The sequence below is a fragment of the Salvelinus namaycush genome, chromosome 24 (assembly GCF_016432855.1).
Source record: "Salvelinus namaycush isolate Seneca chromosome 24, SaNama_1.0, whole genome shotgun sequence".
In the NCBI taxonomy this organism is placed as follows: domain Eukaryota; kingdom Metazoa; phylum Chordata; class Actinopteri; order Salmoniformes; family Salmonidae; genus Salvelinus; species Salvelinus namaycush.
The window spans coordinates 2,396,292-2,414,122 of NC_052330.1; the positions used below are offsets into that span (position 1 = coordinate 2,396,292).

Sequence of the window (17,831 nt, forward strand, 5' to 3'; positions counted from 1 at the left end):
CTTCGAGGAGATGCTCGCCACACAACACGGGTGCAGTAAGCACACCTTTGAGCTGGGAAGGACCGGAGCGTTCCCTGCTGTCAGACTTGGTGGTTCCCGGGAAGTTTTAAAACCTTCAGAAAACGGTCAATCATATAAATAAGGGAAGTTTGTGAGGGCAACAATAAACTTTTGAGAAACAACTTGTGCATTTTCTGTCTAGCATATAGTCATCATTATTGTACTTTTGGAATGTTTTAGAATGATTTACTAAACTATTCTCTTTTCCTGGACATCTATGCTCTTGACAGTTTACACTTTAATTTAGCAAACCTACAGGTGGATAGATATCCAGAAAGACGGATGGACTACCCTCGTGTAAATACAGTACAAAACAAGTCAGTCCAATTATACAGGTCAGGTCAAATAGTTTTATTAAGGAGATATACAAGATAGTCTCCGTAACCTTCCTCAAAATAACAAAAGCACAGTGTAAGGGAAACATTCCGATAAAGTACTGAACTGAACTGAACTGACCAGACTAAAGAAAAATTCACACAAAAATCGACTTAAAGATATCACCAAATCAAGTATTTTTCCTAATTGGGATCCAAATGAAGAATAAAGTACAGTGTAGTTGTGGAAAGTGTTAACCTGTTATGTAAACATACAGTACTTGGTAATAAATAAATTGAATATTGCAGTGGTGAAATGGCAGGAGTTGTGTGTAATAGTGTGTAGGAGTCTCCCTGCAATTCATGCAGGTGCACCAGCGAGGTTGTCTGGAGACCCTGAGATAGCTCTCCGGTACTCCATGATGTGAAACATCACTCCAGGTAGATGGGAAGCAGCCAGCTCCAGCACCTCTCCCCTTTCTTCAAAGGACAGTTCTTGCAATTTAAGCTGTAATGATAAGAAAAAAGTAACATGAAATTACAGAATGCAGCCAAATGTTGTGTGATATGATTACAATGTTGTCAAATGAGTAAATAGTACCGCAGGTGAAACATTTGTACTAACCATCGTCTCGGCCAGCCTCTCTTCTTGCAGTCAGGCAGCCCTTTCAAGGTCTTCCTGTCCAATTATTTCTTTCTGCCGCTCTGCCTGTGCCCCTGGATGGTCTACGGCTCTTCAAAACTGGAATCCCACAGAAAAAAGCATGTACACAACACTTGTTAGGATTGTATGGTAATGTTCAATACATGGTCTTTTATGTCTAAGCAATAAGGATTTTCATGCAGAAGAGTATAGCACATCTACAATCCATACACCACATCTTTATAGCCATAGCTCTCGAGAATCAAGGGGCCATTCCAGTAACGTTATTAGCTAGCTAGTAAAGCTAGGAGTACAGCTTCGATACACCTGTACTGACATCACCTTCTGGATGATAGCGGGATGAACAGGCAGTGGCTCGGGGGTGTCGTGTCTTTGACTATGCCAGATTGATTGCTATGACATGCTATTCTATAAAATTATTTCTCCGTAATTAATATTACCTGATTGAACTAATCATGTAAATATTAATTAACTAGAGAGGGACACCACGAAAGAATATTTATAGAGCTGTTATCTTTCGAATAAACTCTTAAAGATTGTAATATTTTACTAAATAGCCGTCACATTAATCGTCATTATATTCAGTCTCATCTGAAAGTTGTAAGTCCTTGATTATCTGCAAGAATCCTAGCTAACAAGTTGAATCAGCAATACAAAATTGGGTTTAATTATTTATTTACTAAATACCTAACTAATCACACAGAATCACACATATACAATGAAATCATAACTTGATCACAAATTACGTCATACAGAAAACGTCCCTAGCGGGCGGAATAGATATGACAGCTTGTTACACAAAGGGAAGGGGCGGGATTTTAGTGAAAGAGCGGGAGATTCGGAACAGGGCAAAAGCTGTGCTCTCGTAAATCAGTATCTGATGCATTCTAAATTACCGCCCATTTGAGAAAGAAAATGCAATACATATTTACTCTGAGCTGCGCTTCAGTAGGTTGGTGGTAGATGGAAGAACGTATCGCCAACCCGAGTCCTCTGTCCTTTGGAGAATGTCTCTGGTTGTCACGGGATACTTTGTAGTAACGTTGTGTGTGGAAGACGGGATACTCGGACTGTCCTTCCTAACCTGCGTTTGTAGCAGCTGTTGCCAACTCAACGGCTAGGAGATATCACTTCTGTAGTGAACACGAGTTCAAAGTTCATACCATTCACAATCAAAGTCCATGCTGATGTTGGCCTAGTTCTGTAGTTATTGTCTGAACCATCTTGACATCGGATCGTCATCCAAAATGTACCCGGAACAGGAAGTTATATTCTTGTCTCTGGCTTTATATAGTGGAGGGAGAGGGGTGTGTCTGAAAAGTCTATTACCCAGGTCTCTTCACAGGGGCGGGCCCCTGGTTGAGCAGAAGCCAAATTTATGAAAACACAGATCTCTCATTTGGAAGGTAAAATTACATTTCACCTCTTCACAAACAATGTCATATTCAAACATTTGAATTAAACAACAATTCCATGTGAATCCGATACCTCTGACATTTAGACTTTTCACAGTAGCGTTTATGTCATTCTATCATTGATGAGAATGTGTCAGAGGGCAACCGAACTGACATAATATACCTTAAGTACCACCGCATATGTACAGTTGGTTGGATTACCAGAATATAGTTCATTTCCCCCAACTTCTGATGTTACCCAGAATCTCTATGTTAACCCATGGGTTTCCTTATGTCACATCAGTTATAGTGGGGGAGAGAGAAAAAGGGGGAAAGAGGTATTTATGACTGTCGTAAACCTACCCCCAACCCAACGTCATGACAGGGGGTTGTCCTTGATGATCTTTTTGGCCTTCCTGTGACATCGGGTGTTGTAGGTGTCATGGAGGGCAGGTAGTTTCCCCCCGGTGATGCGTTGTGCAGACCACACCACCCTCAGAAGAGCCTTGCGGTTGTGGGCGGCGCAGTTGCCGTACCAGGCGGTGATACAGCCGGACAGGATGCTCTCAATTGTGCATCTGTAAAAGTCTTTGAGGGTTTTAGGTGACAAGCTCAATTTCTTCAGCCTCTTGAGATTGAAGAGGCGCTGTTGCGACTTCTTCACCACACTGTCTGTGTGGGTGGACCATTTTAAGTTTGTCCGTGATGTGTATGCCGAGGAAATTAAAACTTTCCACCTTCTCCACTGCTGTCCCGTCGATGTGGATAGGGGGGTGCTCCCTCTGCTGTTTTCTGAAGTCCACGATCATCTCCTTTGTTTTGTTGACGTTCAGTGAGAGGTTGTTTTGCTGCCACCACACACCGAGTGCCCTCACCTCCTCCCTGTAGGCTGTCTCATCGTTGTTGGTAATCAAGCCTACTACTGTTGTGTCGTCTGCAAACTTGATGATTGAGTTGGAGGCGTGCATGAAGGGCAAAGGACGAGCCAAAACCAAAGTTATTTTCAATGAATGCAGAGCTATGATAGTCAAAATTCATTATTTTACAATGTATTTTTTTTTTTACAAAAGTCTGTTAACTAATCTACAAAAGCTATTGTCATATTGATATATTTTACCAGGCAGGGAAATTCACTATAGCTATTGACAACCATTTAGCTAGCTAGCTAATGTTACCTACCTTTTTGGCTAACAACGTGAATATTTTAACATGTCATTTTTTTTTAACCTGTTCGTAAGACATTGTTTCTCAAGTAGAATCAAGTTATCTTCAACGTTGTCCATAACTGTTATCACATCGCATGCATCCACAGTCTCAAATTTCCTGAAAATGTCGAAATTGGCAACACTAGGTTTCCACGAGATTAAATAGCCACAAAGTCTCAGAGCGGATGTTGATGCTACGTCATCCGACCAATGAGAGCTGGGGTTTCTGGGATACGTGTTCAAATCTCAAAGAAATACTACATTCTTGTCAGAAGGGTCCAAAAACACCTGTACCCACATAGTTACGTAGTGCAGGTTTAATAAAAAATGCTATGACATTATAGTGCCCTTCATGATATAATAATGCTCTGACATCATAATGCCCTTGATGAAGCAGGCCTAATACTGATCTGACATCATAATGCACTTTATTATGTAATCATGCTCTGACATAACAATGCACTGTATTGTATTTAACCTTATACAGGTTGTCTAATGGAAATCTAATCAAATCTATTTAGCAAGAGACACCTTTTGTCTCATGATGTAATAATGCTCTGACATCATATCTCTCTCTCTGTGTGCAGACGGACGCAGCGCTGATGTACGACGCGGTGCACGTGGTAGCGGTGGCAGTGCAGCAGTCGCAGCAGATCACTGTCAGCTCGCTGCAGTGCAACCGCCACAAACCCTGGCGCTTCGGAGCGCGCTTTATAAGCCTCATCAAAGAGGTACCGTAATACTTCAAATGTTAGTTTCATTGACATACAGTATAGGATGAATTGAGTAAGTATGACTTAATGTTAATTAAGTTAATATGACTATGGCTTGTGTTTAAGTTACCACTACTCAGTTTATTTAGTGACTCACTAAACACCAGTCTCGACATCAACAGTGAAGAGGATGCTGGACTTCTAGACAGAGCAGCAAAGAAAAAGCCATATCTCAGACTGGCAAATAATTAAAAAAAAAAAAAAAAAAGATTAAGATGGGCAAAAGAACACAGACACAGAGGAACTCTGCCTAGAAGGCCAGCATCCCGGAGTAACCTCTTCACTGTTGACGTTGAGACTGGTGTTTAGTGAGTAATGAAGCTGCCAGTTGAGGACTTCTGAGGCGTCTGTTTCTCAAACTAGACACTTTAATGTACTTGTCCTCTTGCTCAGTTGTGTACCGGGGCCAGTTTGTGCTGTTCTGTGAAGGGAGTAGTACACAGCGTTGTACGAGATCTTCAGTTTCTTGGCAATTTCTCGCATGGAATAGCTTTCATTTCTGAGAATAAGAATAGACTGAAGAGTTCCAGAAGAAAGATATTTGTTTCTGGCCATTTTGAGCCTGTAATTGAACCCACAAGTGCTGATGCTCCAGATACTCAACTAGTCTATAGAAGGCCAGTTTAATTGCTTCTTTAATCAGAACAACCGTTTGCAGCTGTGCTAGCATAATTGCAAAAGGGTTTTCTAATGATCAATTAGCCTTTTAAAATGATAAACTTGGATTAGCTAACACAACATGACATTGGAACACAGGAGTGATGGTTGCTGATAATGGCCCTCTGCACGCCTACGTAGATATTCCATTAAAAGTCAGCCGTTTCCAGGTACAATAGTCAGTTACAACACTAACAATGTCTACACTGTATTTCTGATCAATTTGATGCTATTTTAATGGACAAAAACATGCTTTTCTTTCAAAAACAAGGACATTTCCAAGTGACCCCAAACGTTTGAATGGTAGTGTGTATATATATCTGTGTGTGTGTACAGTCGTGGCCAAAAGTTAATTTCCACAAAGTTTGCTGCCTCAGTGTCTTTAGATATTTTTGTCAGATGTTACTATGGAATACTGAAGTATAATTACAAGCATTTCATAAGTGTCAAAGGCTTTTATTGACAATTACATGAAGTTGATGCAAAGAGTCAATTTTTGCAGTATTGACCCTTCTTTTTCAAGACCTCTGCAATCCGCCCTGGCATGCTGTCAATTAACTTCTGGGCCACATCCTGACTGATGGCAGCCAATTATTGCATAATCAATGCTTGGAGATTGTCAGAATTTGTGGGGTTTTGTTTGTCTACCCGCCTCTTGAGAATTGACAACACGTTCTCAATGGGATTAAGATCTGGGGAGTTTCCTGGCCATGGACCCAAAATAATGATGTTTTGTTCCCCGAGCCACTTAGTTATCACTTTTGCCTTATGGCAAGGTGCTCCATCATGCTGGAAAAGGCATTGTTTGTCACCAAACTGTTCCTGGATGGTTGGGAGAAGTTGCTCTCGGAGGATGTTTCTGTACCGGTGGTGCCCCGATACCGCAGCTGAATCAACTTTAGGAGACGGTCCTGGCGCTTGCTGGCCTTTCTTGGGCGCCCTGAAGCCTTCTTCACAACAATTGAACCGCTCTCATTGAAGTTCTTGATGATCTGATAAATGGTTGATTTAGGTGCAATCTTACTGGCACCAATATCCTTGCCTGTGAAGCCCTTTTCGTGCAAAGCAATGATGATGGCACATGTTTCCTTGCAGGTAACCATGGTGTGAGAGACCTGTCTATAGTGGTTTCCTCTCCTCTTCAGTGTAGCTAGCCAGTCACAGTGGCTGTATATCAATAGACTAAAGTGGTTTTGAGCCTGGTTTTGAGCCAAGAGGAAGAACAATGATTCCAAGCACCACCCTCCTTTTGAAGCTTCCAGTCTGTTATTCGAACTCAATCAGCATGACAGAGTGATCTCCAGCCTTGTCCTCGTCAACACTCACACCTGTGTTAACGAGAGAATCACTGACAGCTGGTCCTTTTGTGGCAGGGCTGAAATGCAGTGGAAATGTTTTTTGGGGATTCAGTTCATTTGCATGGCAAAGAGGGACTTTGCAATTAATTGCAGTTCATCTGATCACTCTTCACAACATTCTGGAGTATATGCAAATTGCCATCCTACAAACTGAGGCATCAGACTTTGTGAAAATTAATACTTGTGTCATTCTCAAAACTTTTGCCCACGACTGTATATATATATATATATATATATATATATATATATATTTAAGTGTAATTGTTGTTTATTGATGTGTTCATTCAGAGCTGCAAAAGATGCCGTGGTCTAAGCATGACTCCCTGCTTAAATACAAATGTACTGTCCCCCCCAGTCTCTCATATCTCTCCCTGCGCTGTCTCTCTGATCCTCCAATCACTTTGAAGTAAAAATTCAAGCACAACCAACTTCACAGTGTAATGAACTCTAATACCTGTCAAACAAGCTTCTGTGGTGCTCGTCTCTATTGTCTCTTGTTGTATTTAAATGCAGACAGTGTGGAGAGAGCCAGGCGGAAGGTCTAGCTAATTGAAATTAAAGCATTGTAGGCTTTTGATTTGTGGATCAAAATATAATGAAAGGACATATGTGGTATTATGGGTAATTGAGGGATACAATTTGGACACATTGGACTTTGTTTTTGAGTTGAATTAGGTGGTTGGTGTGTGTGTGTGTGTGTGTGTGTGTGTGTGTGTGTGTGTGTGTGTGTGTGTGTGTGTGTGTGTGTGTGTGTGTGTGTGTGTGTGTGTGTGTGTGTGTGTGTGTGTGTGTGTGTGTGCCCCTCTCTATAGGCCCATTGGGATGGCTTGACTGGACACATCCTCTTCAACAAAACTAACGGATTGAGGACAGACTTTGACCTGGACGTAATCAGTCTAAAGGAGGAAGGACTGGAAAAAGTGAGTTTGTGTGTGTGCGTGGGTCAGTGGTGGTCGGTGCCGTTTCAGATTAGGAGGAGGATTTTTTTCTTATTAACATGACCTTATTTCTATTACAGCATATTGGATGATTGTAATTCATATTCCATTCACCCAGCTCAACGTAACATCGATAGGTTTAGGCTACTACATTATACTCACATTTGCCCTATACCCTTCATGAGGTTGCTACAACCTAGCCTACAAATTAAAGTTTATAACGAAGGTGCACAGGTCGACAGACAAATTGTAGTAATCAAGGTGACAGACAGTAACACATTCAATACTACGTTGCACACTCTCACATGCGTCTAGCTGATCTTGGGTGTAATCATTAGCCCAACTAAAACCAAAGTTTCTATTGGACAAAGTCAGCTACGTCCATCCCTCTTTTGTTCCATTTGCTTACATTTAAGAAAGGTTTTGCAAAGGAATTGACGGAATCAATATACCCCTGATCAACCGCACACACGGTGACTTTCATAGCAGCCACGTACAGCATCATCACTTTGCTCGTTGTATAATTCCTTCTTCCATCTACGCACTGTCCTCCTCTAACCTTTTCCCTTCAATTGTGGACTAAACTCACCAAGCCAAACCTTCATATCATAACCGCTAAACAGCCTACATCGTTGTCACCATATTAAGTAACGTCATAGCCAACATAGCTACTAAAACTAGCCCGTTTGTACACATGGATGGGATTGGGGGTTTACTATCACGCAGTACAGCGTAAAGCAAGCAGCTTACGACAAGCAGTTTAGCAGTAACACAGGTGGGCCCCGTAGGAAATACATTTATAAAACCGAAAGCTTACCTTGATTTGGAAGAGTTGCAGTGTTGGATAGCCTTGGTCAGCTAGCTAGCGTTCCTCTTTGTTTGAGTCAGGTTGTTGAGTTGGCTAAAATAGCTGCATTAGCTAGCTAAGTAATTGAAATGTAAACTAAGAAGAATAAAAAATACAACTAAATATAATTTTCTCTCTCTGCTGCTTCTCCTTCAATTTTGAAGAAATCAATTTGTTCAAAACTCTTCAACTATTGTCTTTCTCTCTCTTTGAATCAACTCTTTGAGTCAATTGTTGAAAATAATGGCGCCGGAGGAGATGGCTGCCGTTTTACAGGCTCCTAACCAATTGTGCTATTGTGTGTGTTTTTTAGCGTTATTTGTAACTTATTTTGTACATAATGTTTCTGCCACCATCTCTTAAGACCAAAAAGAGCTTCTGGATATCAGGACAGCGATTACTCACCTTGTACTGGACAAAGATTTTCTTTAACAAGTCGGACGCAAAGGATTCACTTCAGAAACCGGACAAGGCCCAAATCCCTGTCATTTGCATGAAGAAGATACGGAGATATGGGGGTCGTAGTTCAGGGTGCCTTGTAAGAATCCGACAGCAAGTGGGTAACCCGCCTCTACCATCAGTCCTATTAGCCAACACGCAATCATTGGATAATAATCTGGATAAGCTCCGATGAAGACTATCCTACCAACATGACATTAAAAACTGTAATATCTTGTTTCACAGAGTCGTGGCTGAACGACGACAAAGATAACATACAACTGGCTGGGTTTTCCGTGCATCGGCAAGATAGAACATCTGGCTCCGGAAAGACAAGGGATAGCGGTCTGTGTCTATTTGTCAATAACAGCTGGTGAACGAAATCTAAGATGAATGAAGTCTCAAGGTTTTGCTCGCCTGAGGTAAAGTATCTCATGATAAGCTGTAGACCACACTATTTACCAAGAGTTTTCATCTGTATTTTTCATAGCTGTCTATTTACCACCACAAACTGATGCTGGCACTAAGAACGCACTCAACGAGTTGTATAAGGCCCTAAGCAAACAAGAAAATGCTCATCCAGAGGCGGTGCTCCTAGTGGCCGGGGACTTTAATTCAGGGAAACTTAAATCTGTTTTACCTAATTTCTACCAGCATGTAATATGTGCAACCAGAGAAAAAAAACTCTAGACCACCTTTACTCCACATACAGAGTGTAACGTTCGTCGTCGGAATGAGACCAAAGCGCAGCGTGGAAAGTGTTCATGATTTAATGTTCACAAAAACACTCAAACAAAATGACAAAAGGAGAAAAACGAAAGCGCACAGTTCTGTCAGGGAAACATCCTAAACAGAAAACAACACCCCACAAAACCCAAATGGAAAATGACAACTTATATATGATCCCCAATCTGAGACAACGATAGACATCTGCCTCTGATTGGGAACCACACTCGGCAAAACAACAAAGAAATAGAAAACATAGATTTTCCCACCAGAGTCACACCCTGACCTAACCAAACATAGAGAATAAATAAGGATCTCTAAGGTCAGGGCGTGACACAGAGACACATACAAAGCTCTCCCTCGCCCTCCATTTGGCAAATCTGACCATAATTCTATCCTCCTGATTCTTGTTAACAAGCAAAAACTAAAGCCGGAAGTACCAGTGACTCGCTCAATAGGGAAGTGGTCAGATGACGCAGATGCTAAGCTACAGGACTGTTTTGCTAGCACAGACTGGAATATGTTCTGGGATTCTTCCAACGGCATTGAGGAGCAATAAGTGCATTGATAACGTTGTCCCCACAGTGACCGTACGTACGTAAATACCCCAACCAGAAGCCATGAATTACAGGCAACATCCACACTGAGCTAAAGGATAGAGCTGCCACTTTGAAGGAGTGGGGACTCTAACCCGCTCCCTCAAATCCCACTCTGCCCTCGGACGAACCATCAAACAGGCAAAGCGTCAATACAGGACGAAGATGAAATCCTACTACACTGGCTTTGATGCTCGTTGGATGTGGCAGGGATTGTAAACTATTACGAACTACAAAGGGAAGCACAGCCACGAGCTGCCCAGTGACATGAGCCTATTAGATGAGCTAAATAACTTCTTTGTGCCCTCACTGACATTTTCAACCTGTCCCTGACCAAGTTGGTAATACCAACATGTTTCAAGCAGACCACCATAGTCCCTGTGCCCAAGAACACCAAGGTAACCTACCTAAATGACTACCGACCCGTAGTACTCAGCTCAGGTCTGTAGACATGAAGTGCTTTGAAAAGCTGGTCATGGCTCACATCAACACCATTATCCCAGAAACCCTAGACCCACCTAATTTGCATACATATTACGTCCCAACAGATCCACAGATGACGCAATCTCTATTGCACTCCACACTGCCCTTTCCCACCTGGACAAAAGGAATACCTACTTGAGAATGCTATTCATTGACTACAACTCAGCGTTCAACACAATAGTGCCCTCAAAGCTCGTCACTAAGCTAAGGACCTTGGTAATAATCACCTCCCTCCGCAAATTGAACCTGGACTTCTTGACGGTCTGCCTCCAGGTGGTAAGGGTAGGTAACAACACATTTGCCACGCTGATCCTCAACATGGGGGCCCTTCAGGTGTGCGTTCTCAGTCCCCTTCTGTACCAACTGTTCACCCATGACTGCATGGCCAAGCACGACTCCAACACCATCATTAAGTTTGCCGATGACACAACAGTGGTAGGCCTGATCACCGACAACAATGAGACAGCCTATAGGGAGGAGGTCAGAGACCAGGCATTGTGGTGCCAGGATAACAACCTCTGCCTCAGCGTGATCAATACAAAGGAGAGGATTGTGGACTACAGGAAAAGGAGGATCGAGCACGCCCCCATTCTCATTGACGGTGCTGTAGTGGAGCAGGTTGAGAGTTTTAAGTACCTTGGTGTCTACATCACCAATGAACTGTCGTGGTCCGAGCACACCAAGATGGTCGTAAAGAGGGTACGACAATGCCTATTCTCCCACAGAAGATTGAGAAGATTTGGCATGGGTCTTCAGATCCTCAAAAGGATACCCTCTACGGGATTGGTGTCCCTCCACCGGGACGGTTGAGCTAACGTGTGCTAATATGATTAGCATGACATTGTAAGTAACAAGAACATTTCCCAGGACATTAAGCAGAAAGCTTAAATTCTTGTTAATCTAACTGCACTGTCCAATTTACAGTAGCTACACTTACTGTGAAAAAATACCATGCTGTTGTTTGAGGAGAGTACAACAACAACAACAAAAATGCATCATGGAAACTGGTTTGATACATTCACCTCTGAAGGTAAATAATGTACTTACATTCAGTAATCTTGCTCTGATTTGTCATCCTGAGGGTCCCAGAGATAAAATGTTGCATAGTTTTGTTTAATAAAATACATTTTTATATTAAAATGTAGGAACTGGGTTCTAAAGTTTGAACCCCTGCTGTTTCTGGGGTTCGATCCTTAAGGAGGAGGACAGGCAGATGCTATCGGAAAAATAATATGTTGGTTGTGTTTATGAAGGTCTTGGGTAACATTAGAATAAGATTTATTTTTACTGTAGGTTATCTATTGCCTCATGCTCAAGTGTGGAGCTCATGGAACTGTTATTTTTTTGGAAAAAGTGATATTTTGAAACCTCAGAATCTGCTCTTTCTGGTGCTATATAGGAAATCAAAACATCTTACCTGCATGTGACTCTAAGAGGATTAGAAAAAGTCATATATCCTCTTAAAACTTAAAACAATTCTGTTTAGTCGAGATAATTCAGGTAATATGTACATTGGTAGAGTTAAAGTGACTATGCATAGATAATAAACAGAGTAGCAACAGCGTAAAAATGGAGGGTGGGGGGGGTCTTATGGCTTGGATGTAGAAGCTGTTAAGAAGCCTTTTGGAGCTCGGGTACCACTTGCCGTGCGTTGCAGAGAGAACAGTCTATGACTAGGGTGGCTGGAGTCTTTGACAATTTTTATGGCCTTCCTCTGACACCACCATGTATAGAGCTCCTGGATGGCAGGAAGCTTGGCCCCAGTGTTGTACTGAACCGTACGCACTACCATCTGTAGTGCCTTGCGGTCAGAGGCTGAGCAGTTGCCATACCAGGCGGGGTGATGCAACCTGTCAGGATGCTCTCAATGATGCTGTATATCCTGTTGTCTTAATGACTCATTTATGACAATTTCCAGTGTCATTGGAAATCGTCATAAATGAGTCATTAGTGAAACCATTTTTCAAGATTGCATTCATACTAGTTATTCATTTACACTCAATGACACTTTATATGAGCTCATGAATGATCAACTACATAATATCAAGAGTGGAGAGATTCAAGGAATTGCTTCATGGTTTCACATTTGGACTCATTGTCTAGATATGGCATCCTCCAGCAGTCTTCTGTCAGAAGCACAGTTCCTGTGTTAGGTTTGGTGTTAGGTGTTCATTGAGCCTGTCACCACGTCATGTGGACACAACTTCTGCATGGCCTGCATCAGAAAGTACTGGGACAGTAATGGCCTGTGCCAGTGCCCACTGTTTAAGGATAAATTCTACATTTCTGAGATTGCTCCTTCGTTCAGGAAGGCCTATGATGTATGTACCGGGACGAAAATCAAGGCCCTGAAGTCATGCCTGGAGTACTTGACCTCTTACTGTGAGACTCACCTGCAGCCTCATCAGATAGCCCCAGCCCTGCAGACCTGAAGACACACAGGCTGATCGACCCTGTGGAGAACCTGGAAAACAGGATTTGTAAGGAGCACAACAAACTCCTCGAGTTGTTCTGAAGGACTGACCAGACGTGTGTTCATTGGCGATTTTAGCATGTAAATCTTGGTGGGACAAAAACCAAAAAAGTGGAATGCATGCCAGAAAAGCCACGACACAACACAACACTAAACAATACATTTATTGCACTATAACGGTCACAAACGGTGCCCACAAACCCACAAAGGGTCTACATAAAGCTGTCCCAACAGCAGCCCCAACACCTTACCACTACTACACCTGGCTATCAGAGGAGCCTTGTCTGGCAGCAAAACAGTTCATTCAGCCTCATTCACTTCCTTTAAAAAAAACATAGCTGATATGGCTGACTTGCTTAAACAAATGTGGTTTCTAATGACAATTGAAATGTACAAACTATGGCCTAAGGGGACGACAAGCGGATAAGAGGCAATCCGGACGTAACATTAATCAATGTAACTATTTGTTTACTACTTTTTAAATATACAGTGACAGAATTCAGAACATAGGCCATTCTTACAGTGCTCTCCCTATACACCAAGTTAGAACTGTAGGATGAAAAAAAGGGGCATATAAGACAGTGAAAGCTCTTACAATATTGTATGATTACATTTCTCCAAAATAGGTTATATGCTACAGTAGAACAGTCAGAACTGTAGGTGAAGCCTTTCCACTCATCTGGAAAGGCTTTCCACTAGATGTTTGAACATTTCTGCAGGGACTTTTTCCATTCAGCCACAGAGCATTAGTGAGGTCAGGCACTAATGTTGGGCGATTAGGGCTGGCTCGCAGTCGGCGTTCCAATTCTTCCCAAAGGTGTTCAAGGGGGTTGAGTTCAGGGCTCTGTGCAGGCCAGTCAAGTTCTTTCACACCAATCTCGACAAGCCATTTCTGTATGGACCTCGCTTTGTGCAAGGGGGCATTGTCATGCTGAAACATGAAAGGGCCTTCATCAAACTGTTGCCACAAAGTTGGAAGCACAGAATTGTCTGGAATGTCATTGTATGCTGTAGCGTTAAGATTTCTCTTCGCTGGAACTAAGGGGACTAGCACGAATGTTGACCTGTTTAAAGGTTTTGTTCACATCGGCTACCAAGAGTGTTATCACACAGTCATTCAGAACGGCTGGTGCTCTAGGATTCAATCTTAATCCTGTATTGACGCTTTGCTTGTTTGATGGTTCGTCAGAGGGCATAGCGGGATTTCTTATAAGAGTCCGGATTAGTCTCCCTCTCCTTGAAAGCAGCAGCTTTAGCATTTAGCTTGATGCGGATGTTGCCTGTAATCCATGGCTTCTGGTTGGGATATGTATGTACAGTCACTGTGGGGACGATGTCGTCGATGCAGTTATTGATGAAGCCGATGACTGAGGTGGTGTACTCCTCAATGCCATTGGATGAATCCCTGAACATATTCCAGTCTGTGCTAGCAAAACAGTCCTGTAGCGTAGCATCCGCGTCATCTGACCACTTCCGTACTGAGCGAGTCACTGGTACTCCCTGCTTTAGTTTTTGCTTGTAAGCAGGAATCAGGAGGATAGAATTATGGTCAGATTTGCCAAATGGAGGGCGGTGGAGAGCTTTGTATGCATCTGGGTGTGTGTGGAGTAAAGGTGGTCTAGGATTTTTTTCCCTCTGGTTGCACATGTGACCTGCTGGTAAATATTTGGTAAAACTGATTTAAGTTTGCCTGCATTAAAGTCCCCGGCCACTAGGAGCGCCGCTTCTGGGTGAGCATTTTCTTCTTTGCTTATGGCCTTATAGAGTTGGTTGAGAGCGGTCTTAGTGCCAGCTTTGTTCTGTGTTGGTAAATAGACGGCTACGAATAATATAGATGAGAACTCTCTAGGTAGATAGTGTGGTCTACAGCTTATCATAAGGTACTCTACCTCAGGCGAGCAAAACCGTAAGATTTCTTCAATATTACTCATCGCGCACCAGCTATTATTGACAAATAGACACACACCCCCACCCCTCGTCTTACCAGAGGTAGCGTCTCTGTTCTGCCTGTGCATGAAAAATCCTGCTAGCTCTATATTGTCCATATCGTCGTTCAGCCATGTCTCGGGGGAAAAATAAGCTGTTACAGTTTTTAATGTCCCGTTGGTAGGATAATCTTAATCGTAGATCATCAGTTTTATTTTCCAATGATTGCACGTTAGCAAGAAGAACGGATGGCAGTGGGAGTTTATCGCTCGCCTACGGATTCTACACAAAACGCAAAACAATTTACATGCCCTGTGTCTAGTGTGCGCTTTACGCATGTACATTGAAAGGATCTGGGATATCCAGTTATGTACCAGCTTTTTGTCTGTTTTGCTATTCCAGCTCAAGTAAAGCCACTCTCTAAACAGCGTCTCTCCCACTGGCATATAGCAGCAAGGGGCAAGGGTTACCTGGCAGTGTACAGGGTCTCCAAAAGGGGTCTGGCAGCGTCTTGGGCGTTGTTTAAAGGGTTGACTGTAGGAGATATATGTGCTGCGGAGAGTTTGGCAACGCCACACACTTTTGTGAGGTTTTTATTTCGCTTGGATGTCTGTGCTCACAGTGTGCTTAAGGCTGTGACAGGGGAAAGTCACTAGGCAGCATGCTGTGTGCCCAATTAAAAAAAAAAATATATATATATATATATCTCACCTTTATTTAACCAGGTTAATTAACTCTTCTACATTTGCACACACTGTACATAGCTTTTTCTTTTTTTTCTATTGTTTTATTGACTGTACGTTTGTTTATGTGCAACTCTGTGTTGTTTTTGTTGCACTGCTTTGCTTTATCTTGGCCAGGTCGCAGTTGTAAATGAGAACTTGTTCTCAACTGGCCTACCTGGTTAAATAACGGTGAAATAAAAAAGGAAAATAAATAAAAATGCGTGGGAATAATTTGGAACAGATTTCGAAAATGAAAATCACTTGGAGCTGACCCTGATACAGCACACCCCACTCTTATTCTGTCTGAGGACAGTAAATAAGTATACAACCAGAAGACAGATTCTCATTGAAAACCCCAAAAGAGTGTGTGTGTGTGTCCTAGGAAAGAAGGGCTTCTCCTCTGGGCAATTTTACTATGAGGTGCAGATCATGGGGAAGACTGATTGGGGTTTAGGAGTGACAGAAGAGTCCATCAACAGGAAGAGAAACATTTGCCTGAGACTTGAGAATGGTTACTGGACAATATGGCTGAGGAAGGGAAATTAGCATGAAGCTCTTGATAAACCTGCTGTCCCACTCCTCCTGAGAGCGAAGCCCCAGAAGGTGGGAGTATTTTTGGATTATGAGGAGGGTCAGGTATCCTTCTATGATGTGGAGGTTAGATCTCATACAGTATCTACTCTTTCACTGGCCATACCTTCGCTGAGGCACTACCCATACTTTGGCCCCAAGCCCAATGATGGTGGTAAAAACTCTGCCCCCCTGATCATCACTCTTGTCAATCAAACAGTTGGAATTGTAGCTTTTTATTTTTAAAAAGCGATTTATAAAAAGAAAATGCTTAATTAAATCGCTCAGTTATCAAGCACAGCAAAATACATACAGATATCATTGAATAAATATGAATGTTCTTATTGTTTGTGTATTTTCATTTTCAAGTCAAATCCAACTTGTAAAATAAGAACATTTGCAGCCCCCCTGCTCCTTTCATATTTATTTTGAACCTGACAAACTCACCAGTCCCTGCTGGTGATAGCATACCCATATCGCGACGCTGCCACCACAATACTTGAAAAGACAGGCTTTCCTGGCTTTTGTGTTGTAGGCTTGTGTTGTATTGGATTTTTTCTTTATGTCCCCCAAAATATGTTTTTTTATGTGTTGTCTTGCCTTATTACTTAACGGCCTTGTTGCAAACAGAATGAAAGATTTGGAGTGGATTTTTTAGCACATGCTTCCTTTTAACTTTGTCATACGGGCCAGTCATGTGGAGTGAATGCAGTGTTGTTGATCGTCTGTATTTTCAATCAATACATCTTCATTTATATTTTTTTTATTAATTTGGAAAATGTTCTATAATTTGTCGTTTACTTTGAAAATGTGGAGTAGGTTGTGTAGATTGGTAGGAATAATCCAATGTAATCCCTTTTTAGATGACATTTTAAGGCATTAAAATGTGTGTAGACTTTCTCTAGCGACTTTATACCACTGGTGCGTGTGTTCACAACTCATGTCTGTCTGTGTATGCATATACAGTACCATTTTATGATATGAGGGGATCATATGTTTCCCCAACAGATTGGAACATGGGACCCTCCCAGTGGGCTGAACATGACAGAGGACCACAAGAGCAAGACGTCTAACATCACTGACTCTCTGGCTAACAAATCCCTCCGCGTCTCCACCATACTGGTAAACATACATTTGGCTAGTTCTCTTTCTTTCTGCGGCCTCACATATGCACACAGCAGGATCACTGAAGTCATGACGACTGAGAGGAGAGATTGAATCAGTGGGGTGCCCAATCAAAAAATGACAAATGGGTAAAATAATATGTTATATAAATAACTCATTCATTTCATTTACAGTGTTAAATAACACTAATATGTGAGAACAATATTTTTTTGTGAACAAATGTTTCATTTTGGCGATATAAAATGGCGAAATAAATGGGACAATATCGTATAGCTTTGGAATTGTGACATTACGTACCTTTGACGAAAATAGGCACGTTTCTCGACATATGAGAGGGGATTAGTTTAGCAACTGCATGACATAGCATGACAATTTGCACGCGACTGGTCGACAGTGTCTGCTGTGTGGGGTGTTACACGTTCCTTCATTCATTGGGTTCCTATCTCCTTTCTATAATATCTCTGTCAATGGCACCATGCAATGCACCCTGGTCAAAAAATGTGCTAAACCCGCCGTTAAATCACAAATATCTCGAGGTAAGAATATCGCAAAAATATGG

General features: G+C 42.1%; 1 protein-coding gene across 1 annotated transcript in view; it reads left to right on the forward strand.

The window, feature by feature from the left end:
- Positions 1-17,831, forward strand: part of LOC120019241 (glutamate receptor ionotropic, kainate 2-like) — a 175,367-nt gene that overhangs the window by 98,359 nt on the left and 59,177 nt on the right. The window contains exons 7-9 of the mRNA XM_038962560.1: positions 4,225-4,368; positions 7,238-7,345; positions 17,156-17,269. Coding sequence (XP_038818488.1) covers positions 4,225-4,368; positions 7,238-7,345; positions 17,156-17,269 — 366 coding nt within the window. The remainder of the gene's footprint in view (positions 1-4,224; positions 4,369-7,237; positions 7,346-17,155; positions 17,270-17,831) is intronic.